Source organism: Athene noctua, chromosome Z (assembly GCF_965140245.1).
Source record: "Athene noctua chromosome Z, bAthNoc1.hap1.1, whole genome shotgun sequence".
NCBI classification, from domain to species: domain Eukaryota; kingdom Metazoa; phylum Chordata; class Aves; order Strigiformes; family Strigidae; genus Athene; species Athene noctua.
In genome coordinates, this window is record NC_134077.1 from 18,531,176 (window position 1) to 18,558,317 (window position 27,142).

Genomic DNA, 27,142 nt, shown 5'->3' on the forward strand with positions numbered 1-27,142 from the left:
AAAAAACCAAAACACAACAAAACCCCCCAAACCCCCACAAACCACCGGTAAGTACGGCACGGCAGACCCGAGAGGGGGAAGGGGTGGAGGAGCCCGAGCGGGGCCGGGAAGGAAAATGAAAGGTGTGACGGGAGATAAGCGGCGGGGACGGAGGAGAGCGACAAGAAGAAAGTATAAAGGGAAATACAAATGAGGAGAGAGGAAAAGTTGCCTCCGAGAGCCCGAGCCGGGGCCGCCGCGCCGCCAGACGCTGAAATATGATAATCAGAACAGCTGCGCCGCGCCGCCCGCAGCCAATGGGCGCCGCGCAGGCGTGACGTCCCCGCGCGTGACGTCAGGCCAATGGCGAGCCGGCTGAGTTGGAGCAGAGAAGTTTGAGTAAGAGATAAGGGCGAGGCGAGTGCCCGAGCCGCCAGCGCCCAGTCCGGCACCGCCGCGCCGCACCGCACCGCACCGCGCCGCTCCCGCACCGCTCCCGCACCGCTTACCGCATCGCGCTGCACGGCCGGACTCCGTGGCCGGATCCCGCCGCGCCCCCGGCGCTGCGCCCCGCACCGCGCCTCACCGCGCGCTCCCTTCTCTCTCCGCAGCCCTGACAGTGTCTCCCACGCCGGTGGTGTTTTGTTTTGCCTTTTTTTTTTTTTTTTTTTTTTAATTTATTTCGAGTCTCTATTTTTTTTTTCTTTTGTTCTTACTGCTTCTACTTTTTTATTTATTTTTATTTTTAGCGACAGCTCTCAAACCTACTTTGGGGTCTTAAAACGAAACCGTACACCATTTCACTGTGGACATTACACCCTCTTACAGATATGGGAGACATGGGAGACCCACCAAAAAGTAAGGCGGAATTTTTACCGTTGTTGGAATAAATGTGCTGTCTATTGTAATCGTCTCAGGCAGGCGAACTGCTAAAGAGCTGAACTTCATTTGAATGGTAGAGTAGGTGCCTTTGTTGCCATGCCTGCATGCTTGCTGTGTTTTAACCTCGTAGCCTTGTATGTTAATAGCCTGAGGTCCTGCTCTCTTTTAAAGTTTGGGGAGCAGATAGGATTTAAATGGGATCTCCAACCACGGAGCCTTAAATTCTCCTCGTGCTAGACTGCGATGAGGCTGTCTGACTCTCCAGCACCTAGTCCATCTAGGGGAATTAGCATTAGACTTGCAAAAGAGAGCAAGTGACAACCGTAATGATGTTGTTCTTGCTAGCAGTTTCGAGTCCCGTCTTCTGTGGCAAAGGGCTGAATGGGAAGCGCATCCAGCCACACGTTCATCGTTCCAGTCGGAGCCTCTTAAAAAATGAAATAAAACATATAGGTGCTCTCCCCGTAAGGCAAAGATTCCAAACGAGCAAACAATAAAATAAAAATAAAACGAGAGCGTTTGGAGTTTTGATTCCTTGCAAGGCTTGCAAAAGGAGAACCTCCACCCCGAGGACTGTTTGCATCTGCATTTTAACATATGTTCCGCCTTCTTTCTAAACGAGGCAAGGTTTTGATGGCACACTTCAATTACCATCCATAAGTGTAATACTCTTTAAAAAAAAACAAAAGAAAACAAAACAAAAAACAACACTCTCAGAGTACGCCCTATAAGGGAACGACACTAGAAGTATGTTTATCTCTGTAGGAGAGTAAATGGTTAGTCAATCATGTATTTATTTTCATTTCAGAAAAACGCCTGATTTCCCTATGTGTTGGTTGCGGCAATCAAATTCACGATCAGTATATTCTGAGGGTTTCACCGGATTTGGAATGGCATGCGGCGTGTTTGAAGTGTGCAGAGTGTAATCAGTATTTGGACGAGACCTGTACGTGCTTTGTTAGGGATGGCAAAACCTACTGTAAAAGAGATTATATCAGGTACGCCACTTACGTTGTTTAATTCTTCGGTGAGATTTTTTTTTCCTTTATGAATCTAATAGAGGCAGAAAGAGAAAAAAACGTGAGAAAGATGGTGAAAAGACAATTGGTATGTTTTTAAGTGATTTCTCCCACAGTTAGACAGGCAACGAAAAAAGTTAGAGTCGTCAAGTTTTTTATTCCATAGATTCAAATGTAAATTTCTGTATAAACAAAACAACATTCGAGAAGAACTAGCTAGAGACCCTCCTGAGAATTTTGGCAATGCATTCTGTGATTCTAACAACGTGGGAAATCGTAGGTAATGGAGAATATTTTCAATAGTGTAGATATTATGAGCAGCACGGAACTGATCGCTTTTTAGTACAATCTGAGAAACGCATCTCTCTGGGTTTTTGCAAAAGCATAATGACATTCATAAGAAAGACACTTCAAGCATGTATGCCTTAAAAATAAATACACAGGCAACTTCCCCCCCCCCCCCCCCCCCAATTTAAACTAGGCCTACAAAAAAAAAAAAAAAAAAAAAAAAAAGCAAATGGAAAACAAAAACAAAACCGAAGTTTCCTTCAGAATTAAGGATCCTTTTATGGGGAGGTTAAAACCTAAACCGAAATGTTTCTTCGCTAAAATAACTGACATTGAATCTTTTTAAATATTAACCCCTTTGGTGATATTTGACTGCCTTTTCTTTCTTATCTTATCTGTACTGATGAATTAGACAGAGCAGATCAAATTGCCCATCATCTGTTCGCGAACAATTGGGTATATTTAGATAATGGAACTGCTTCCTTCCTCACATTAAAATCTGGTAACTGATAAAATGTGAGAGTTGCCAAACCTGACACTACAGTGAAACCAAACCAGGAATTTCGAGTGTCTTTATTATTTGTGCTCCTGGGTCATGCTGATCTGTTTCAGTGTCGTCTACTGGGTTTGCCAGAACAGAACTTTGTAGACACTGAGGTATGGTCAGTATTTTTTTACTGAAAGTTTTGGGAGCAAGTATTTACCTAGCCACCTAAGATATCTTTTCTAGTTTCTTTGTAATTTTGAATTGAAATAAATCGCTTGAGTCTTTCTTTCTCCAGTGCACCATTCATAAGCAGATCATTCCTTCAAGCCATGTTGTGACATTATATTCAAAGTTTTACCATGGCGAAAACCAGCCCACATTTCTTCCGCACCCCCCCCACCCCCCCACCCCCGCTTTACATTTAAACGCACCTCGGAGCCGTGCTTTTAAATGTTGTCCTTTCACTAATTTCAGATTAAAGGAAAAGGTTTGGACTGGGATGTTCACATACCTCCTGCTAGAACTCAGCAGGCGAAATTAAACAACAACTAAAAAGCAGCTCTTTTATATTAATACGCAACACATTTAATTTGCTACAATTTTAAAAGTAAGATATGAGTTATGTGCAAGTCGGCTTTGGATTAGACCGTGAGCCAATCTATAATTGTCAGACATGTGGACAACCCCCCCAACAGTTGTACCTATTAATGTATACACTTTGCGATCGCTATGTTCTTCTGCTGTTTAGCTGTTTGTTTGGCGGGTTCTCTTCTCAGAACCTTTTAATTCGGAAACACGTATCTCTGAATACAGGCTTAGTACAGCTCTAGACATAGTAGCTAAATACGTCTGTAAATAAACAGCTCTACCTATAAGCATACCTCACAGACTGTATCTCTAAGGGAGTGCACTGGTGAGGAAATGCGTGGGGATATTAGCTCAGTTTTAGGAACAGCTTCTACAGTTCTGTGAACCGTGTGCATACAGTATGTGCGTGTGTCCGTACATTTGCGGGAAGATGTTAATTTTACTTAATACCAAGGAGGTTGGCTAAGGAGCACTCGGCGGGAGCCGAGGAACGGTGCACTTCTAGACACCCGAGCTGGAGCGTTTTCTCCACTGATGTTCATCCACTGATGGTTAAATGTCCCCTTCTCCTCCTCGGGAGACGAGGAACCCGCCATCCACTCCAGAAACCCATTATTTTCCGCGTGGGGCTATCAGGGAGAAGCTGCTCTTTCAACTCCAGCCTGTCCCTCCTCAAGGTGGGAGCGCCAGGGGAGACAGGGCAGTGAGGCGGAGGTAGGAGCAGGATGCAGAGTCAAAGCACCCAAAATGCCGGTTATTAGGGCCAGGCGAGAATAGTTACACTGCTATATATGTGAGCGTGTGTATATATAAAGGGGGGTGTGTGTGTGTCTTCCTATACTGTTGTATAAAGTGAACCTGGTGAGAGGGGAAAGGGCAAGAGCCCCGGTCCCCGGCAGAGCCACCCTGCAGCGTCCCAGAGGCTAAGCTGCCGGTAGCCCGGGCACGCATTAAGCGGCAGAAGTCCTGGGTGGGTTCCTCGCAAAAATAATACCATTTAGTGAGGCTGGTACGTTTGTGCGTGGGTAGTGGACGGCAGCTTGGCCAGCCTCGCCTTTCCCCGCTCCACCCGGGCAGTCCGTTTCAGTCCCGGGCCAGGCTAGGTCAGGTCCCTCCGCCGTGAGGAGCGAGGGAGAGGGCAGGGAAGGCCCATCGTCTGCATCCCGGGCGCTGGGGCAGGAGGGAGAGAGAGGTCGGCATCTCCTCGGAAAGGAAGGGGGTCGGTTTTTTTGTTTCTTCCCCAGTTCCTTCTTCCACCCCCGCCGCCCCTTCGCTCCCCCCTCTCCTTGCCCACCGGTGTGTCCGGATTCCCAGCGACTTTTACGGCTTGGGGATCAGAGCACCGGCAGCAAACAAATCCAGTTTATTCCTTTTCTCGTACGACTTCTGTATTTTCGAGGCTTGTTAACTAGTGGACTGCGTCTACGCGGGGCCACGGGGCTGCCCACGAGCGGGAGTGAAAACCTCTCTCTTTCTTTTTCCCCTTCCTTTCTTCTCCCCCCTCCCCTCCCGCCCTTCCCTTCCCTGCCCTCCCCTTCCCCCTCCCGTGCTCTCCCTCCCTTCTCCTTCTTTCTGGGCTGGGCCCTGCTCAGGTTATACGGCATCAAGTGCGCCAAGTGCAGCATCGGCTTCAGCAAGAATGACTTCGTGATGCGCGCCCGCGCCAAGGTGTACCACATCGAGTGTTTCCGCTGCGTGGCCTGCAGCCGCCAGCTCATCCCCGGCGATGAATTCGCGCTGCGGGAGGACGGCCTCTTCTGCCGGGCGGACCACGACGTGGTGGAGCGGGCCAGCCTGGGCGCCGGGGACCCCCTCAGCCCCCTGCACCCCGCCCGGCCGCTGCAGATGGCAGGTACCGCCCGCACCCGGCGCCGCGGAAGCCCATGGGGTTTGGCGCCGCCCGGCCCGGCGCCTGGAGAGGGGGCCCTGCCGCTTGCAGCAGGTCCCGCGTCCCCGTGGAAAGGCGGCTCCGAGCGTGCGCGCCTGCGGAGGGGCGGTTGCGGCGCGCCCCGCGCACGGGCTCTGCCGCGGGTCGGGCTGCTGCGAGAAACGCCGGCGTACGCGGTACGCGTGAGGCGGAGACACCTGCGCAGGGGGCAGCACCCCCGCCAGCCTGCGCCCCTCCTGCTCCCGCCGCGCAGCGGGCGCGGGAGTCGCCCCCCCGGGAGCCTGAGACGGAGAGGGACGAGCCGCTGCACGGAGCGGGTCGGCGGCAAAGCGCAGACCCCGCTGTGCCCGGAGCATGTGGAGAAGCTGTTCCGAGCGCTGGGGAAGCGGGGCCCGAAAAGAGATAGACTTCATAACTACAGGCGAGCACTTAGGCTGTAATTTAAAACTGTCAACAAGCTAATCTTCGGTAATTGCCTTTTAAAGTGACTCTGCCTTCTTGAAACGTTTTATGTGATTTGATGAGAATTTCGTCTTAAAACTCAGCATTGCAACTTCAGAGTCGCCCCGCCTTACAGCTTTACTTACACTTTTGGTTCTCGACGGGTACATCAGATACTCAGAGATGCTTAGCGTTAGGAAGGGTCACGTCTCTGATGCAAACTAGCCTGGACAATAGAAGGTTGGCCGGCGTTATTGCTGTGCAAGTAACTGTAACTCAAAAGGTTATTTATGAACACAGCTATGTTTAAACGGGCTCGTTTCCCGCTTCTGAGCTGCTTTCAGGTGACATATCTGCATATAGGGAGAAAAAAAAATCCCGTAGCTGATCAATGCAAAATTTTAGAGAGATTGTGTGTGCTCCCTGTTGCGTGTTTGTGCATGTCTCCAAAAGGCGTATTGTGTCGGCAGGTACAATACTACCAAGATCTGAAGCCTTCGTATTGTCTTCATCGCATTTGCTGATTTATTGTTATAATCAGAAAAGCCCGAGGCCGACTGTAGAAAAGCGAGCACTTCTGAATATCAGCTAACCAGAATTTTAGAGGGGAAAAAAAAAAAAAAAAAAAAAAAAAGTGTTTTTATTTTTCTCTTGACTGGGTCAAATTACGTCTAGATAGCTACAGCTACGTAATACACAGAAGAACAGCAGAATCACACGAATATTTTAGCTCTTGATATGACGCTACCAGTAGGTTTGCATTTCTTGGCGGTTTCCACGAGTTGCTAGGCTTGTTTGCCTTCTAAAGAACTGGTGAAACACTCATATTTTTTAAGTGTTCACCAAAAGTCGACATAAATTCACCTAGCACCTTCACTTTCTAATATAGAGCTTCGTCGCCCAGGCTTTGGGACACGAGGCTCTCACAAGATTTTCCTCCACGGTTACGGTGTAGTGGATTTGGCTTGTTTGGCTTTGATTTGGAAGCATCAAACTGCCGGGAGCTGTCATACATTATTGCGGTCTCTGGCTAAAGTAAACTAGATTCCGTATACAAGAGGCAGACCCGAATTATGATTGATTTAAAAAGTATTCTTTCATTAATTTGGGGGTCAAAAATCTGTTTTGGTAATTTGTCAGGAAATAAATGCATAAAACCCTCCCCCTCCTTTCCTAGGGCACGCACACCTTGGCGAACTCGCCCTCCCCTGTCAAGTCTCACAGGTTCAAGCTTCTGTCATTAAGGGGTTTAGGGGGGTGGTTTGTTTTCGCAAATTAATTATCTGAGGAGTCAGAAATGTCAGTCCTGTCACTCCACCAGCGCATAAAGCAGAGGAGGCTGCAGGAGTTCCGATAGATCTGACTGCTTGAGTGGTCTCTGAAAGAGGGTTCATCACAGCCCCCCCCCCGCCTCCCCCTGTCCCACCAGCTTAGATTCATGGCCTCTGCAGGCTCCCTGCTTCCTACTCATGGGGATCCTGTTCCTCCCTTCCCCTTCCCTTACAGCAGAACCTATCTCTGCCAGACAGCCTGCTCTGAGACCCCACGTCCACAAGCAGCCCGAGAAGACTACCCGTGTCCGGACTGTCCTTAACGAAAAACAGCTTCACACCTTGAGGACCTGCTACGCTGCAAACCCCAGACCTGACGCCCTCATGAAAGAGCAACTGGTAGAAATGACTGGCCTCAGCCCGAGGGTCATCAGGGTTTGGTTTCAAAACAAGCGATGCAAGGACAAAAAAAGGAGCATTATGATGAAGCAACTTCAGCAGCAGCAACCCAATGACAAAACTGTAAGTGGTTTCAGCCTCTGACCGTGCGCTGCCTTCCTTCCCAAGGAGAAACGCCTGGGCTATGTCCAGCCCGGCCAGCTTCTGGGGTCGGTTTGACGCTTTTGATTTTGTGGGAGTTCCCTTAAGACAAAGCAAATGATGCCGTTTAACTATTAGGCGCTTGTTTCTACTGTCAGTAGAAACAACTGTTTCTACTGTACAATTAAACAGACCACAGAGAGAAGCCGTTATAGGCAGCTCAAGCTAACACGTCTTTCTGTGGGGCTAAGGATATGCAGTGGATTAGACTAACTGCACTGCAGCATGAATTGCGACCTGCCGAGCTTATGGGATGTAATAAACCCAACCTTGTGTAATATTTATATTGCAAATGCAAAGGTCTCCTTGCGGGGAAAATAACGTTTTCGCCCTCTTCAACGGTTTTACATAGGAGTAAACCCAGAAGTAAAACCCATCAGTAAAAAAGGGAATTTGGTGCATTTTCTTAGCACTTTATATACTACAATGTGCATGTGTATTTGTCAGTGCACTTACTGTAGAAAAAGACAAATGCAACGCAAAGTTTTTGGAATTGCCATCGTGTTTACAGGTTACTTAAAATATATATAGTTCTAGCACAGAAATACATTGAGCTTTTGTCTGCGAGCATATGCACATATGATGCAAATAAGCGGAAAGCGCTGAGTTCAGCAGAGCAAACTGGCTGTCTCCATTTTAAGCCAACTTTTTTTTTTTTTTTTTTTTTTTTCCCCTGTTGTTGTTAGCCCACTTGAAGAAGAGTCTGTTATTCTTCCTGTGTATATTGACTGACCTGAGAATGACTATTAATTCATAAGGCTGCCTAGTTAAGTGGAATTTAAGGAGTTTCATTTTACCCTGTTGGAATGCAATAAAACACGATGTTATTAACCCGCCTGAACAATCTATTCGTCGAGGCTTGGAGTTATTTTGTACACAGTGCCTGCACCACAGGGCACACTGCTAAGGCTGAGGTGGTTTTTTTGATGGGGTTTTTTTTTGGTTGTGGGGTGGTTTGGTTTTTTTGTTTTTGTTTGGTTTGGTTTTTTAAGAGAGAGGTACTGACGTACCCCAGGTTTGCCGTGCAGTGGATATACGATCCAGTTAAGGTCAAGCAGAACAAAACCAGCCTGAATGCAAAATAGAAAGGCTGTATGATTAACCGTTTCTTGTGCAAGCCGTGCATCGGCAGTCAAGATACAGAGTGCTCGTGTTTAAGAAAGCTTGGGGCGGAGGGGTTATGCCTTGAGAGAAATAGGAGGATTAAAGGGAAAGAAAGTAAACTTCCACCGTGATAAATGCAGTGGGTAGAAACAGGCTGACCTAGAGTAGAATAGAGTAAGACATTCACAGCAGATTAACAAAGCAAATACAAGCGACTGTATAGATAAGATAGAAAGCAGTTTATTGACTCAGCGCTTATATACAATAAAGTTAACCAAGCTCATTAACATCTTTTGCTGGGCTGTTTACAGAATATCCAAGGGATGACAGGAACTCCGATGGTGGCAGCTAGTCCGGAGAGACATGACGGTGGTTTACAGGCGAACCCGGTGGAGGTGCAGAGTTACCAACCGCCCTGGAAAGTACTGAGTGACTTCGCATTGCAGAGTGACATAGACCAACCTGCTTTTCAGCAACTAGTAAGTCTCGGTTCTCAACCGGGGCAGGCCAGCCTGTACCCGGGCCAGAGTAATGGGGGGATTCGCTAAACATGCCGAATGCCCTCAGAGAGATGAGCAATTCAGACTAGCCGGGTTTTCCTGAAATTGCAAGGTGACCATGGTGGCACTCTGTAAATGTGGCGAACTGAACTGATTTAATAGGGCTTGGTGCAAAATCTACCTTAGTGCACAGCAGAGCTCTTGCCAGGTTAAGTGGAAGCTGGATAAGGCCTGACCCAGGTCTGAGACTAACTCAGATCACACACTTTTGAAAACTGAAAGCATCTTTATACAGCGGCTATAACATTCTTCACGTGTCATTTAATTGTGTGTCCATTTGAGAAAGCAGTTTCTAAAATTCACCTCTCCCACCTTCGGACCGACTTTGCCTTTACACACAAACATGAGCACCTTAATTAAGTTTTTGGAGTCCTTGCTTTAAGCATGTACCTCTACATATAACTTTATCTATATATACATATATACACACAAGAATATAAAAGTTACACTAAAAGTTGTTCGTTAGAAAGAAAATTATTAATAAATATTCTCTTGAAAATTTCACAGTATAATAAACTGCCTTAAACAGAAAGAAAACAGACCTTTTAGAATAAATTCTGTTCTTAACTCACTTCCTTATGCCTATGTCATTTGGCAGTTCATATGGGACCGTATCATCTACAATACACAAGCCCAACAAGGTGAATTAAGGACAATTTCCTTACTCAAGTGTGTTAAAACCAGATCTTTAAAATAATAAGATATGTGTATGTGATTCAAAATAATACTAAGTGATGAAAAATTAACGTATAGTCCCTTTTTGATCCATTGGTCATTTTTTTGACGTGGAAGATAGAGGTTTGTAGCCATGTCTAGAACTGTTTTCAGACCTTTTCAGTTTAATGTCACACTCTCTTGCAGGATTGCTTTTCTTTTGCCCTGTGGCAAGCTGCAGCATACTTTCCTCCCCTGGCACACCACGCTTGCTTGGGAAGCTGTAACACAGCAGCAGGGCTGTTTGCATCATCTTACCTCTTAGAGCAATCACTGGTATTCCTTCTTTAATCAAGCTGTCAAGCAAACACAGGAAAAATTGATCTCCTTTGGCTGCCTTACTTGTTGTGCCTTAACAGAAGACTTAAAAATCCTCTGATGCAGGGAATTTTTGTATGGAGTAGTTCTAAAAAATACCAACAAAACAACCCAAACCAAATAACCTGTGGAATGGAAAATGAATAGTCCAAATACACACATGCATATGGGTAGGTATATCATTAGGTAAACAGATGAGCATTGATATATATGGGTCATAATGTCCGATACTGAAAAGAGTTACAGAATTGTAGGTGGAACAGACAGTTCATCGACTGTTCAAGGCACGTCTGTAATCTGGAAAGGGCCTTAATCACAGGATTGGCCAGCTAAATAGGTGCCGAAGAAATGCTTTTGGAACAGCAAAGCTTCACCCTTCAAATCATGTCTTTTCCTAAACTAACGGGAGCCACAGAGCACATTAGGATGGAGAAGTGTGACCTTTTTTATCAAACTGACTCGTTAAAAAAAGATAGTACTCGCTTCACATCACAAATGAAAAGGGATGGCTAGTTTCAAATGTCTTCTGCTCCTGGATGCTCCTTCCAGGTTTATTTTAGTATGTGCACAAAAGGGGAAAAAAGTAACGATGCAGTTTCATGTCAAAAAAACACATGCCCTCTTAAATAATTGACTAGAACATCCTGTTGGGATTGCCACTCTCGCAAGACAGGGAAGAAGGCCTCATTAGTAAGTTTGTTTGTTTATTTGCTTGATTATTCAGTCTTTTTTTTTTTTTTAGGTTGTGTGGTGGGGTTTTGGGGGGTTTTTTGGTGGTGTTTTGTTTTTTCTTCTGTGATTTGACCAAAGGCCCGAAGAAGATTCCTGTGAAGTCAATGGGGAAACTAAACAAAGCAACAGTGACACAGCCTCCCCTGGAGATGTATCAGGCTGTTCGGCTGCATGCCTGTGTATTTATTTTTACTTTCTTCTTTGTCTGTGCATTTTCTTTAAGTGTTACAATTGAAACAAAACTTTTTTTTTTTTTAATTTTTTTTTTGGCAGGTTAATTTTTCAGAAGGAGGACCCGGTTCCAATTCTACTGGAAGTGAAGTAGCATCAATGTCTTCTCAGCTGCCAGATACACCCAACAGCATGGTAGCCAGTCCTATTGAGGCATGAGGGATATTCATTCAGATTTCTGTGTTGTTGTTTCTGCCCTTACCCTCATACCTGTTGGAGAGAGTGGGAAAGTGATCGCATTGGGACTCCGAAATTTAGGGGGAAAAAGTATTTAACAACCCTTTAATGAACCTAGCAAGAAACTGCTCCATGAAATGAACGGAGTCATGTTTGAAAAGACAAGGTAATATGGTAGCAACACTGTGAAGACAATCATGGGATCTTACTAGAATAAATACAAAAAAAACAAAAAACAACAAAAAAAAACCCCCACCACCAAAACAAACAAAAAAACAACAAAAAAAACCACAAAAAAACCCCACAAAAAAAAAAACCCCGCGCTGTTCAATGATCAGAGGAAGATCGAAAAGACGTTTTCAAAACGTAAAGGATTTGTACTCGTGGATCTCAAAAAAAAAAAAAAAAAAAAAAAAAAAAGTGAAAAAAACTATCTTTTTATTTGACTGCACGTCTTAGGGAGAAACCAAGGTAGAGGGACTTTCTATCCAGTCCCTCCCAATCCGAATGGTGCTGTTTCTATATTGGGGATTGCCTTGCCAAAAAGAGCTCCAGTAGGTTCTCCATCACCAGAAAAGAGACGATTTAACCCTGCATTATTGAAAGATTAATTGCAGGAAGGTGGAGCTGCATTGATTTGCAATGTTGTTTTTAGTTGACTCTTAACAAGAGGTTGTTTCCTGGGTCTCTTCGAGCATGTACTGTAGCGGGATTTTGGTTTTGTTTGGTTGCGATCCACCCTCTATCAAGTCTGAAGCGATTAAAAATAGGTTTTTGAATTTCTCTTTAAAAAACAGTTTATAAAAGCATTGCAACAAGGTATACCTCTATTTTGCCACAAAGCGTCTCGGGATTGTGTTTGAAATGTGTCCGTCCAAAAACCTTCCCCTCCCCCAAAGATGTGTATAGTCATTGGTTAAAACGACTGTTTTCTCTCTCTCTCTCTCTCTCTCTCTTTCTCTCTCTCTCTCTCTCTCTCTAAAGAAAAAAAAAAAAGTAAAAAAAAGAAAAAAGAAAAAAAGAAAAAAATACCCTTTTTTGTTTGCTCTTACATTGCAAAATTATAAAGTAATTTATTATTTATTATCGGAAGACTTGCCACTTTTCATGTCATTTGACTATTTTTTGTTTGCTGAAGTAAAAGAAAAAAAAAAAAAAAAAAAAAAAGAAAAGATTGTACCGTGGTCTTTGAATTATATGTCTAATTCTACGTGGTTTTTGTCTTCTTTTTTTTTTTTTTTTTTTCTTAAATATTATGTGAAATTAAACCGCCATATGTAGAATTATTATATCTTCAGGACTATTTCACTAAATAAGCGTTTGGAATAGAGAAAATAATAATAATATTAATATTAAATAATTAACAAAGTTCCCTCTTTTAAATATTTACAAGTTAGCAGCTAAAATACCTGAAATAAAATATTGCATGCAAAGCAGGTCGTTAGTGAATAAAAGGAGTGTGATATTTTATTGCAAGTATTAACGACCAGCTTGTAAATTTCCGTTTCAACAACTATATCAGGGCTAGTTGAATGCCTTAGCTTTCAATCGATAACGTTAGAAACTCTCTTGTTCCCCGCCCCCCCCCCTCCCTTGCTCTTAAAAGTAATATTACTCTAGGCATGATCTGACATAACGTTAAGACATCTAAAGAACTAGGAGCTCAGGCTTTTTGCTGAGTTCTATTATTTTTTAAAAATAATAAAAAGAAAGTGCTGTATACCAAAGCCTCGTTGTTGAGATTGTTGAAGTGACCTGTACTTTAAGTATAAGCTGATAAAGGGGATGCTTTTTTGCTTAACAAGTCAAATATGACCATTATTTATCAATGTCTGCTGTCAAAACGATTGAAAAATGCTGCAGGAGGAATAGGTTGTGGGGATATTGCTGTGAAATTGCACGAATGGTGTTCCTTATTTTCTGTCGACTTCCCTCTCTTCACTCCCTTTTTTCTTCCTTTTTTTTTTTTTTTATTTGTGGGGGAGTGGGTGGTGAAAGCTAGAAACGTGGGCGATTTCTTATGAAAAAATAGAAAGAAAAAAAAAAATATGAAAGGGGTTTTTTTTGCTCCAGTCCAAGTACTCTGTAGTGCTCCCGGCCAGCACAAGACAAAAGCTCCATTTAAAAAACCCTTAACAAGTGGAATATACAGAGATTTTTAGTCTGACAAAGACAAGTTGGTTTGCATGATAGTTACTCCAAACCCTAATGTTTTCTTAACATAACCTTCTTTTTCCTCCCTCCTCACCGTCTCAGCCCACCACTGAGCAAGCTCAGCTATAGCGACAAACCATTTCGACAGTACAGAGAACATTAAAAAAAAAAAAAAAAAAAAAAAAAGGTTAAAAGTCTAATACAAGGATTTCAATCATCCTGATTAGAAACTGGATTCATTTTGTATGCTCAAGTGTAATACATTTTTGAGTACTTGATAAATATTTAAATAAATATGAAATCTACCTTAAACTGTGTGATTGGTAACTCTTGTGTTTTCATGCAGGATCAGAGGCTTGGTACGACGCTTCGGGGGGCGGGAGGGAGAAAGGGTGTCATTTCTGCCCGGTGGTCTAACGTGTAAGTTGTTTGAGTCGCTTACTGACGGGAGGGGGGTAAAGGGGAAGTTTGGAGACCGAGTCTCCGTCTTGGGGTGGGGGGTGTGTTCTTAATTGTCGCTGAAAACCTTTAAGGTTAGGACAACACGGGGGCCTTTGCGGTCGCCTTTTACGGCCTGGATACTAACGTGTAGATGGGAAGCGCGGCCACTCCGCGGGGAGAGGCTCAGGGTTATGCCGGGGCGCGGGGGACCCCGCGGGAGAGCAACATGCGCGCCGGGGCGTTGCTGAGATCCGCCCTCCGTCGTTCCCCCCCCAGCCCCCGCACCTTCTCAGGGCAGGACCTTCGGATCGGGGAAGGTCTGTCGTCTCCGAGGGCCCCGCAGGAGGGGAAGACGAATTTTGCCTGTCGCTCCTTGCGAGGGGGAAGGTCCCCCCCAGCCCTGCGCGGGGTCGGGTCTGGGCTGCGCTGCGCGGCGCCCCGCGGTCCCGGCGCGCCCTCCCGATGGCTGGGACTGCCGACGAGATAAGCGGCCCGCCGGGAGGCAGGGTCTGTGTTTGGGCTGCCGACGGAGCGCCTTGCTCCTCAAAGCACACAGCACACACAACTTCAGAGGGCTGCGGCCGCGCTCCGACTCCTCGGTTCTGCAGCGGGCTGCGGGCGGGAGCCCCGATCGGGATGTGCCTGCACCCCTCACGGAGGGCCTGAGCCCCCCCAGCCTTCCCAGGGAGTGCTGTGGTCGCCTCTGTGGCAACCGTTCGGGGGTCTCCGCGCTCCCCCGGCCACGGCCACCCCCATCCGGCCCGCCCTTCTGCGCAGACCTGCGGCCCCGGGGTCACCCCGCAGCTTGCCCCCTCGAAACTTCAGCTAAACAAACCTCGGTTTATTTTAAGATTATTTCTTTTGCGGCGAGGAGGGTTTTCTTTTATGGCCTTTGCTTCCCTTTTGCATTTCATGTATTTGTGGCGTATTTCTTCCCTCCCCCAAATCTTTGAGTATTATCCGCCGTGGAGCAAATAGAGACAAACTTTCAGGCGGTCCCTCTTAGCGCCTTCAGGAGAACACCCTTCCTGAGCTTGGGCAGCAGGATTTGTGCAAGCGAGAGAAAACATCCTCTTCATGAAATGCGTGTCCCTATAGTGCTCTGTGCAGGTTCCTGGTCTGGTTCCTCTTTCTGATATGGGCGAGGGCGGCAATTAGCAGTCCCATGGTCCGCCTGTTCCCTTGTTGCTGCAGTCTCTCTTAATAATGTCAAATAAGGTCTGTTAAAGCCTGTGGTAATTTCTCTGAGAATTTCGTTTGCACACAGAGAGACAGTATTCAAACTCTTCTTATTTCAATATTTGTACCAGGTTAAATAGCTCTCAGCATCTCCAGCCAATGTAGCAGTGAGACGCAGAAGCCGGGCACGTGAATTCCAGCGTTGAGATCAGCCGAACATCTCAACCAGTAAGTGCTTGCCTTTATATACATATGTATGCATACATATCTTAACAAATCCAATGTTGGGTCACCCAAAAGTGGGCAGCAGGGAAGGAATGAAGGCCCCCGCGGCGATGCCGGCCCACGGGCCGCTGCAGCCCCAGCGCAGAGGCCGGGAGAGAGCTAGAGCGGGCTAAGGGTCCGTGGTGCCGGCCGTCCTCGACCCCCTCTGCACGCCCGACACGCCGACAGCGTTTTACAGTACGAGGTGCCGCTGCTGGAAGCTTTGCGTGCTTCAGCGGAGCCGTAAGTAGTTAATAAAGGGGCTGGAAAGAGATCCTGTTTACTGATTGTTCCTGATTGTTGTTTTCTTGATAACAGAGCAAGCCACTGAATGACTGTTTGAGCTCAGGCGCCACAAACATAAACCTAACAGCTCCCAGTGTGCCGGCCCTGCTGGAGGATCACTCCTCACCTCCCGGGACTTGTGAAGTGCGGGCGGAGAAAGCAGCTCCCAAGGAGGCAGGCACCGGGGGGCGGGGGAGGGTCGTCTGTATGACCGACCTTTCCATATTCCACGGTATCTGCCGTCACTAGCCAGGGGAAAGAGGTGCAAAATTAATCGGTGCCTTTCCCCGAACCTCCTGCCCGTGCCGGAGGACGGGGCAGGCTCTGTGCACCGCCCCTCGCAGCATCGCAGACGAGAGATGCAGCTTTTACACCAGGCTGCTCTTTCGTTTGAGTCTCGTTGCATTTTCTTGCCGCGGCTAAGCGCCACCAAACAAGTGCTTTGGGCTTGTCTGGGGCTGGAGAGGGAGGGAGGCGGAGGCAGGGAGGGCGCGCAGCCGGTCCGGGTCTCCCGGGACTGGCAGCACCGGGGCAGCAACCCGACCGGGCGGCCCGGCCGCTCTCCGCGCGGCTGCAGCCGGATTGATTACCTGCACCTCCGGGTATCTCCTGGGGTGTGTGGCGGTGGGAGAGAAGGAAGGAGAAAGGTTGCAAAACAGGATTTTTGCTGGAGTGTCTCTTTGCCTTTTTTAGTTGTTGTTATTGTTGTTTGTTTTCTTTTCTCCCGGCAGACAAAACAGGGCAAGGTGTGTTTGTGGGAGAGAGAGAAGGCGGAAAAGTTTTCCAGAACTAAGTGACAGGGACCAAAACAGAGCTCAGCTCCTATCTCCGGGCAGACCTCGGGTGGCAATGGAAAGAGGAAAATAGGGTGTTACTGTGGCTTTTCTTTAGGAGGGCTGTTCAGGTCGGTAGATCTCCAAGGCTAATCCAAACAACCCGTTTGACTTGTGAGGTCCGGAGTCTAGACAGAGCTGGTGGCTCGGCGGCTCCTTATCTGGTTTTGGAATCAGCCAAAAGAGACTTTTCTTAATGTCCACAGCAGCACTGGGATCTGCCGGGGCCGGGGAGCCACCGCACCTCGCAGACAGGACAACAAATACACCCACCACCTGGAGGCTTTACAGTCCGCTTTGTTGTTCCCGGGCTGCCGCGGCTGCGGCCCTGCCTCCCCCCGCCCCCGGCCGCCGGGCAGGGGTGACCGGCGGGCCGCTCAGTGAAACGGACACCCCTCTGCTTGCCACCGCAGCTGCCCCTGTCGCCCCCCGGGCACCGAAGGGCCACCCCTGCGGCAGGATGTGGCAGTGGGCACTGGAGTCCCGCTGGGGTCAGAGGTGTTGTTTTTTCTTTTTTCTACACCCGACTGACTCCCCCCCCCCCCCCCCCCCCCCCGGCCGGCATGTGTGTATTTGTCGCTACTGGCATTTTTTTTTTTTTTTTCCAGTTGAAGTTTTGCAGAGAATGGGAAAAAATATCCAAACTCACTCTTGTTCACCAGCACTAAGGAATGATCGAAGCAAAGCAGTCAAGAGAGAGGAAGTCAGCCTAGATACAAGATCTTCTTTGGGAGCAGAAGATTGCCTTCTGTATTAGTCCCTTTATGCCGAGTTTGTGGGTACTGGAAGCTGTAAAGCTTGTTTGAGGCGTTTGGGATCAATAAAAGAATTTAACTCAATAGCAAGCAGCATTTTGGAAAGTAAGGTAGAAAATGGCATCTTTTGGTCAGATATCACTCTATCAATTTGTTTTCGTGAGCTTTCAAACTCTCCTGGCACGTTGGGCGTGTGGATGGTGGGTTTCCAGGTTTCTGAACAGCGCATGAGCCCATCCACCACCTCTTCTGCTTCTCTACCATAACGCAAAATGGTTTGTTGCAAATCTGTGTGATTCCTCTCCAAACTCTGTGCTGTTTCTCAGTGTGGTTGAGTTCAGGGCCATGATATTGCATTTGGAAGAAAGCAAGCTGATTGCTCTAACTATGATGCACTGATATGCTATTTGCAGTGGATATTGTAATTGAGTTTGCTAATGTGGAATTATGAAATTTGCCAGTGGGTAGGACTCTTTCTCTGTGCAGTTTAGAAGGCTTGTAAGTGCTGTTTTTATAGATTCAGTAGTTGCAAATTTCCTCGTGTACAGAGCAAATTATATTGCAAGGTTTTTGTAATAATTTTCCATCAAACACATTTAAACCATTTTAAACTCCCAGTAACTCAGGGAATTCAGGATCAAGAGAGCAACATTTCCGAGAAAAGGAATCTTAACCATGATCCTGGTACTCCTCTTTTTTTTTTTTTTTTTTTTTTCTCATGGGTAAAACCTTGTGTTTATTTTTAACTGTCACAAATACAAGGTGTTGTTTGAAAAGTGTTAAACTTAGCAGGTATATCGAGATAATACTGACGTGTCACTGTGCATGATAAAGTAAAATATGGTGGGAATTAACTTGAAAAGTTTATGAAGGTATTAACTACAGCCCATAAATTAACCTTTTTTACAAAGTTACGATGATATGTAGAAGATCTTACAATATATATGACACTTAAAAAAATACTCCAATATTTGGAGCCCAAATATTTTTTCCCCAACTTGAAGATGCAAACTGAGGTCCTAGTCCTCAAAGATCTTACCATAGGTAATTTGAAGTAATTAATATTAGACCACTCTAGTGAATCAGGAATTGCAGGAGCAAATTTTCTAGTTTACACAGGGCCTTCTGTGAAGGTAATGAAAGATTTTCTGCTAACCTCTAGTGAAGCAGAAATGCCTAGCTCTGAAGGCTCAAGCCTAACTCTCACTTAAGTTAGTGGCAAAAATCCTGTGGGATAAAATATATATGGGTATAAAATTAGTGCTGTGATTTCGTAGGGGAAAAAAGCAATTTCCTTCCCACTATTCTATTTTTTTCCCATATTTGACCTAAATGACTACATAATTTTCTATTATAAGAGAAAAACCCTCTTAAACTACCAGTGCATCAGTAAAAGCATCTTGCTTGGTGTGGTAATCAGAAACAGGAGCCAATAACTCATCTGAGTGTACAGAATATTACAAAATAAAACAGCCACTCCCTGTCTCACTTAGTACTGCCTAAGGCAAATTCCATACATTGCGAATGCTGGGGTAGGAGAATACATACAAATTACTTACATTATATTTTACAGCAGAGAACTCTTAGCAAAACTTAACAGAATTAGCCCCACACCAGCTCTGAAGTCCTAATTTAGAGGTCTTTCACCTTCATAATATGAAGCAAGGAAGGTTTTGCAGGATTTGTCTCTACCAGTGTGACTCAAATTCAGGCTTGTTCTGAGCCAGGCGACTGCCCAATTGGCTGTTGCAAAACGATCCCAAACTTCACATACAGCAGTCAGTGGGATTTGAAGTATGCTAAAGATGCAGGGTTTCCTTTAAAAAAAAAAAAATGAATTGATGGAAATGTGGTGGGTTTGTTGTTTTTTTTTTCTTGATCAGATTCTTTTTCTGCAACAAGAGTTTAATGATTTTAGCACTTGAAAGGCCAGAGCTTTTCTAATTGTTCAAATAACCTTATTCAGGGCTGGGCCTTTTCCATCTGAAAACCTAGTGGCCAGAGACCTCAGATTGTTGTATCACTTTAAATTGAAGTATTTTAGTCCAGCATTCATTCCAGATTTTACTGGTTAGTGTAAACTGGGGAAAAAACTAACTCCTGGTGTTAATACAGGAGCAATATTTTCAAGTCATTAGATGAGTCTTCATCACATTTTTTTAATACTAGGTTTTTAAATCTCTGTTCTTTTGGTTCATCATTTTTCTTCTGATGAGTTAGTTTTCAAAGCAACTTTGCCTCTTCCAGTAAGCACAGCTGTTTTATGCCTTAATCTTAATTTTTTTTGTTTGAGTAAAGCCTCAGTGGACTTTCAGAGAGTCATGTGTCCTCAATTCAGTTGAGCCCATCCTGTTTCAGAGTCAGAAATCTCTGGCAATTACATCGTGGCAAAGTCAAGAACATTAAGATTTTTTCAGTGACCACTCCGTATCATATTTCTTTGTGGTAACAACACTGTTACGAGCTACTTCAGAGGAGAAGAACTGGTCATTAAAACAGTCCTGAAAGTGAAATTTCAGTATTTGGGATCTCTGTTCCACAGTATGTTGGCTCTTCAAAACTGATTATATTAGGGAAATGTGTTTGCAGTTTTCCTTTAACTTACTAATCATTATCACAGTGAAAAAAAAAAAAACCAAAACAACAAAAACCCAAGCCCAGAAGATTTTAAGAAAGGCAGATGCCACTTCTCACAACTATCAAATCAGAATTATTCTTTGTCAGTTTGTTATTTTTCCTGGTGAATATTTTGTTTATAAAAAGACGTTTCTTTCTGAAATTATTAGGTCATTCAAGTAGCGATTCATTTGAGGGTGCTTATGACTGTTCCACAGTTGTGCAGTGCCTAATATAATGGGTCATGCTCCTCAAAGGCCCTTAGAGCAATGCTGTAACCAACATGGTTGATAATAGTAAATAAAAGAACAGGGTGATGTTAATACAACTCTACAGTAATAATCAGCTAATATAGACACAATATCTTATAGATGTTAGATTTCCACAAAATAATTTTTCAACACTGCACTTGTTCCTGTTTCTATGGCAAAATTGTTGCTAAATTCCACAGCAGAATTTGGTCTCTTCATTCAGCAAGTGCCTCAAAAAAATAATGGGAAGTAAGAATGAAATAGCATGACAAGTAGCAGCAGTGCAATTAGCAGTACAAGTTTTATGCTGCAAGGACTGAGTCTGCATGGAAAAAAACCTGAAATCTGAAGGTCTGGTACTGCAGGAGCAAAAGTTTGGTTGACTATTATAGTCACTAAAACAATACGCTGCTTCTTCAGAGTTTTGTCTGCCATAACTCTACCTTATACTTCAGCAAATATTTTTTGTTTTGATATACATTTGAATACACTGCTGGACCAAAGGCAGTCATAGAACAGCCGTTGATCAAGCAGAGATTGCAATAAATTTAACCAGTTAATGATCAATTAAGTATGATGAGTTATCTGCTCCAATTCTTGATCATGTCTTCCAGCCAGGGGGTGTTAAACTGAGTTGCCCTTTAGTTAATGATTGTTTTTGTTTTTGTTTTTGTTTTTTTTAATATTGTGAAGTATTTCTTATTTGGGGATAAAAGAGAATAGAGTTGGGGGAGAATGTGGATGTAAATGTGGATTCTAAAGGAACAAAGAACTAGTGCTTCCAGTTAGGTCAGTGAAGCTCACAGGGGCAGTAGAGTGGTAAATGCAATTGTGAGAGCAATGTGGAAGAGAAAAAGGGAGTATGGAGGCAGTTCATGTCTACCTGTGACATGACACAGAGCCTATGACACCCCGATAATGCTCTCTGGTGTTGAAGCCTTTGCTTCATAGTGTAGCTGAGCCTTGCATGGGCTTGTGAAGGGGCTCACCACTAGTGAGGGGCAGCAGAGCTCCTCCGGGAAAGGATGTTTTTGTGCTGCTTCAGCAGAGGCTGAGTCGTCCTTGGATAGGATCGTTAGACAGGTGCTCTCTTTCTAGGAGGAATGCTGAAAAAAGTTGTGTGGCAAACTAGTTCCCAAAGCATAGAGCTGCCTCAAATTCACATCTGCACAGAAAGAGGCACTGACCACAATGAGAGCTGATCTCTTGATGACGGAGAGAGATCAGGTGTCTCTGATGAACTTCCTCATGCCTTTGTTACGGCTGAGATAAGTTGTTGTTGGTCTGCAGAGCTTTCAGTAGAGACCTGAGCTTGTGTTTCAGTCAAGGCTTTCTCCCTCTCTATGAAAGCCTCCAGAGCAGTCGCAGGGAAGCTTGGGGCAGGGAGCTGAAACTTCCCTGTTCTCAGGAGTGTGACTGCCCGCCCTTGCCTTAATGCATCGCTGCTCTTCCTCCCCCTGCACCACTCAGGCCGTGACCTGGAAGTCTCCAGATGTGGGAGAGCATGTTCCTGGCTGGCTCCTTGCCCTGAGTTCCCACACTCCTCTGTCCTTTCTCTAGCACAGGCTATTCTTGCTCTGGCAGTGCAGGCCCAGCTACATGCAGGATGTTCTGGCCAGCTTGGGCAAGGCTTCATCTGTGTCTCCTCCATCCTCTCAGCCATCACGGAATCCATGCATGTGCTTTGTGATGAAGAGAAAGCCTCTGTCCAAAAAGCTGGGACGTGAGACTTAGCATGTGGCACCTGCTGTTTAAAGCCTGTGATGTGAAAGGGCCATTGTGCTCCTGCAGACATCCAGCCCAAGCATGGCACTTGTGAGAAGGCGCAGGCTGAGGCCATAAATGCAGGCGCAGGCTGTGCCATGTGCTGCCTGGAGAGCACCTGCAGCTCTGTGCTAGTGCCATGCTTCGTGTGCCAGAGACCATGCACCATGGCCAAAGCTTGAGACAGCAAGGGCTGTCCACCCTCTGGGGATGAGCTTCAGTGGAGCAGAGCATGTGCTGCAACAGCTACTTTTGGACGTCCGACTCTGTAATGGAGGTACAGGCTGCGGAGCAGCATCTCATGCCATGGTGAGTGGATGGGGAGATCTGAGTGCTTCTGAGTCTGATTCACAGAAAAACAGCTGCTGCTTACTGAGCAGAGGGATATATCGCAGATGCTGCCCTTCTTTGGGGCTGTGCTACTAGAAGTCATGTCTCTCAGAATTTACAGCCCAGGCCCGTTAACAATAGCAGGCACTTATGTCCTTCTCCCCTCCCCCACCCCCCCTTTTTTTTTTTTTAATTTGGTTGATACAAGGTATCAGTTTTAACTTTCAGAAGATGCCTGGAGCCCTAGCTCCCTCTGCTCTAAAAATGATCTGTGGTTTCAGCATTTACTTAAGACTTGACAGACATGGTTTTAGATTCCCTCCATGCCTGAGGCGATGCAGCCATGTGTCCTTCCCCCAGCCAAGGCAGTCGGATGTATGTATAGGGCTGATGTGTGGGTGTGTGATGCGGGGTGTTTCCATCCTACCTGCTGAAGCTATTCTACAGCCCAGGGAAGACTGGAGAGAGGAAATGAGAATATGATAGTTGAAACCTCTGTCACAGGAAGCAAGTTTGAGTCCATTTGGAGGATGGGTTTTGTCCGAGGTGTGTAGCCTGTCAGGAGCAGGTAGGTCTCAGCATATATGCATGCAGAACTGTGGGTGTTTGAGAAATTCTGATGTAGAAACCAGGCCTCTCCAGAGGTCAGATGGCTCTGGAAATGGTCATCAGGTGAACAAAGTTTTAACAAGATCTGTTTTGGGCCTACATGCTTAAATCACACCCAAGCTTCATGCTGGGCACCTTACCCCCTTTGGAAAGCCACTGCTGAGGAGGGTGTTTGCAAGTGTGCTGACAACACCTACCAGAAGGGGCCCAGCTGGAAGATGTGGCCAGCTTCCATCTTCCTAGCAGTATCAGAGAGGTGTGGCAGGGGTCGTGAAAGGGAAAAGGTCGTGCAAGGATCCTCACTCTCTGCCTCATTTAACTTGCTCACTGCTGTCAAATGCCTTGCCCAATGTGTGGGTGACACTTGGAAACCTGTGAGAGCTTGCTGGTCACAGGTCAGTCTGCATAAGGCTTAAGGCAGTGGTACAGGCTGGAGGAAGCTTCCAGCAGGTAAGGCAGAGCTGGTACCTGCCCTGCTCACCAGGGAGTCTGCTGGCTGTCAGGCTGGAAGCATTACTCAGGCTCTGGCTGCTGTTAAGTGATTCCATCTCAGCAGGTGGAAGGCAAGCTTACCCACAACACACCCCCATAATTTTCTGGTGAGACATTTGTTATTAATACTTTTGGATGAAGACTTTGCTCTTGTGTTCTGTGCCCTGACACCTAGGTTCTTGCAGTGGTTTGTTACAGCAAATACATCACTCTGTGTTACAACTCGATCAGAGTGTCATGTCCTCTCACTAAACAATGTATCTTGCTGGGAACACGAGATCAGTGTTCCCAGACATCTTCTAGCCTCTAGTTGGTCTCCAGGTGGAGTTTTAAAGTATGATTTTGACCTGCGGAACCTAGGTAGCTTGCATATATGAGAACATGGGCATCTATCTGCACAGTCCATCCACAGCTTCAACTTGTGCTAGTTGGTGATAAGCTGGAGTAGCCACAATATGAAAGTGGAAAAGAACAACTTGTCAGGAAGTTTCTCCAGTTGTTTGCTTCTGAGGTTATTGTCTGGTCTCACCTGTTGTCAATGTAGCCAGAATACACTGATCTGCTGGACATGACCAAGTTTTTTGGGAGGGTGAGGTAGAGACTGCAGAGCAAGAGGCATATATTTGAGAAAGATGGGCATGGATAAGGTTTTGAGTCCATCTTCAGGAAGTTATTTTCTAAGTTTCTAAGGTGAATCTTCCCTTATATGATTTTTAGAAATACTGTATTTGTATCTGTAATAGCTGTAATCCCAGATACTAACTTCAAAGACTGTTAGTAACCATTGTGTTTCTTCCTAAAGTACTATTAGACATGGTCTCCTCTTCTTGAGCTCACCAGAAACTCCCTTTCATATTTATATCAGGGATACCACTGTTTTGCTAAGGAGTTCCCAAACTGTTCTACTTGCTATGCAACTCTTCAGTGCAGTTTGTGAACAACTGAGCAATTCCTGTGCAAGAACTTGGCCTTGCACAGAGATCTAAGGTACTCTTACCTCTTCCAATTAAGTTTGATAATCCTTGCTTTATGCAGCTCTAGACAGTGAGTCAAACACCAGCAGCTTTAGACAAGCAGACTTGTCCAAAAGCACATTGTAAGTATAATTTGGTTAATAATTGCAATTTGTAATGCAACTGACTCTGTGAATATTAGGAGAAATCTCTTGGCAATGGAAGACTGCCAAGAATCTCACCAGGATTTTTAATGGAAACTTGCTCGAATCATTTAAAATGACCTTTCAAAATTTGATGGAATGTGGTGGTGGGAGGTGCATGGTCGATACAAAGATTCAGGAGCATATGTAAAGAAATGGTTTATTTTCACCATTATTTATTTAAAACTAAAGCAACAAAAATAAGGACTGAGATGGACAGAAGAACAGAGCATCAGCATGGGTTTTTTTTTCCAGAATAATTAGATTTTAAGGATTATGAGTTCTATTCTGATCATATTTTTAATCAATATGTAATAGATATGTTACAAGATCGTTCAGTGCCATCTAAACAGTTTTAAATGCAAATGAGGAAACTGTAGCAGTTTTGGTTCCTCTTCTCATTCTACCTTGATTAGATACACTGCTCTGTCCTGATTCACAACATACATAGCATGGACTCATGGAGATGCCACAGAGCCCTACAAGGGCAGCTTTTTGTCTTCTGTACACACCCACAACACAAAGAAGTTGGGGCATGGTTTGAAGATCTGATCCACGATGTTTAAAAATACCATATGTTTGATGACTAAGCTAACCCTCCCCAAAGACATTTGGAATGAATTTATCCTTCGCTTAGTCACCAAAATATTCTTTCTGCTTGCTCCTAGCAAGATTCAGTGTCATAAAGAAGTTAGGCATTTTCCCACAGGATGGCTGCCTGTCTGAGGTTTGGAGATTCTACCCAATATAGCATTATACAGCAGAATATCAAAGTATGAGGCTTTGGATACTTTTTTAAGGACTGGGTGAAACCCTTTCAAGCTGCAAGGCTTGATTGTGTTTTTCCTACTCTTTAATATTAAATAAATTTTTAACTGTTTTTTCTTTCAGCTAGCTTGTGTGATTTCACTTGAACACAATGTTTGCTTTTAAAAAGAATATTTACAGTGTTTCTATCATTTGTCAGTGTTATGACACTTAATTTTTTTGTCATGATATGTTAGACTGCAAGTTTACTCAAATGTGCAGACTAATATGATGTATTTTAAATAAAACTACACAATCAAATATATTCTAATTTCTCTATGTCTGGGGATCTACCAGACACAGATGGTGGCTTACTACTCTCACTTTCATACTGCTCAATTTCACTGGTTTGAATACAATTTGATGGATATAAATCAGAATTTGACCCTGAAGTATCCCTTAGCTGTCTGATGCAGTCATATCTGTAAGAGTGTATAATGTAAAACAAATGTCTATGGAGACTTTTATTTCATTAAGCAAACCAGAATGCTATTTCTCTCAAAAGCAGCATTTCTCTGCCTCTATCTGGAGCAGGCAGCAAACATGTTTCAGCTCCGTATAGCAGCAGCAGCACAATAAATCCTGTATCTGGTGAGTCCCGCTATAGGTAAGGAAACAGTAAGAAAGTCACTGAGAGAGAGCAGCCACACACTGGTGTGACCAGTTACAATTACACTTCATATATCCTCAGCAAACTGCTGCCTTCTGTGCAGGCAGTGAGGCCTGACTTAAGCTATTGTTTTTCACAAGAGTGATAGAACACTGATTCACCACCATTCTTGTTCGACTTGATCAGTTATAAACATTATCTTACACAATGCCTTACTGGAAATGGGATACTCTGAATGTGCCTGAAGAAGAGATAACTGAGCACAAGCACTTGGTCTGCACTGAAGTTCCTTAAAAAACGTGAATAGCATTTATGTTCTTTCTGATTGGAAATACTTGTAAAAGTAGAGTACATTTAAATTCATAGCAGATACACAGGTTCTGTGCCTACGTTTCTGTATGCTGGAGTTTTAGTAACAAAGCCACTTTGCTTTAATATTATTTTTTCCTCAAAAGAAAATAATACTGTACAACAGTACTGTGTGTAAAATAAATAGTAAAATGTGAAAGGTCTGTTGTAAAGTCCCAGAATATTTTTAAAGGGAAACCACATTTACCTCGACAAAGGAGATAATGCCTAAAATATTCTTATAGAAGACAATGAAAGCTCTTCCACCGTAAATGATGGGCTCATATTATAATATAGAATAAGTCAAAGATAAATAATAAAAATCCTGTTTATCACTTGAGCTATTCCAGTTTATCACGCAGTAAGTATAAAAGCAAACAATATGTAGCATTTTTTCAGACAATATATAATTAATAACTATGTTATGCTCAGTCAGATGATTTTACAGGTGCTAAGAGGTAAATAGATTCCAAAAGGAACAAAATCAGTTCATGCAGACAAATTTTGGCCTCTAGAAGAATCTATCGGGCATTGGTCACTCTGTATGTGTCTTGTTTTCTTATGCTTTTTCCAGAGACAGAAAGACCTGATGTGTGCTGTAGTTCTTAACATGGTCAGGACTCATTCTTGTCTTACTGGCATGAAATTTCAGTCTAGTGACTTCACTGTCAGTGTGACAGAGTACTTGTAATTTGTAGGCTTCAGCCTCTTTATTAAGATGAAGTTTTGACTCATTTGTACAGAAGTGATAGTAGCTGATATCACACCCTTGTCTTTCAGTGGAGATGATGGTTCTTGACATTTCCTCAAAGTTCTCCTCCTTGAAAGACTGGGATCTACCTTTTTTCAGCCCATATAATTCTAGTTTATTTGTTCCCAATAAGATATACAACTGTTAACAGAGATTAAGCATTCTGTTTGAAATGAAATTTAATATTTCACTGTAGTAAAATATCTAAATCCTTTCAA

General features: G+C 44.5%; 1 protein-coding gene across 3 annotated transcripts; it reads left to right on the forward strand.

Moving 5' to 3' along the window:
- The first annotated feature begins 295 nt into the window (after window positions 1–295).
- On the forward strand, window positions 296–12,331 carry ISL1 (ISL LIM homeobox 1). 3 transcript variants are annotated; one of them, XM_074932744.1, is made up of 7 exons: window positions 296–613; window positions 729–837; window positions 1,670–1,859; window positions 4,836–5,095; window positions 7,082–7,365; window positions 8,859–9,026; window positions 11,145–12,331. In XM_074932744.1, exons 2-7 carry the CDS (start codon window positions 810–812, stop codon window positions 11,259–11,261), a joined length of 1,047 nt encoding a protein of 348 aa, XP_074788845.1. In that variant the 5' UTR covers window positions 296–613; window positions 729–809; the 3' UTR covers window positions 11,262–12,331. The 3 variants fall into 3 exon arrangements, with proteins under 3 accessions (XP_074788845.1, XP_074788842.1, XP_074788844.1); XM_074932741.1 differs by having other exon boundaries at window positions 301–613; window positions 7,079–7,365; window positions 11,145–12,326; XM_074932743.1 differs by having other exon boundaries at window positions 301–613; window positions 735–837; window positions 7,079–7,365; window positions 11,145–12,326.
- The last annotated feature ends 14,811 nt before the right edge of the window (window positions 12,332–27,142 follow it).

Coding starts and splice junctions, on each gene's coding strand:
- ISL1 (XM_074932741.1), top strand. CDS start 810: ATGGGAGACATGGGAGACCCACCAAAAA. Junction 1,860..4,835: donor TGTAAAAGAGATTATATCAG/GTACGCCACTTA, acceptor GGCCCTGCTCAG/GTTATACGGCATCAAGTGCG. Junction 5,096..7,078: donor CCGGCCGCTGCAGATGGCAG/GTACCGCCCGCA, acceptor CTTCCCTTACAG/CAGAACCTATCTCTGCCAGA.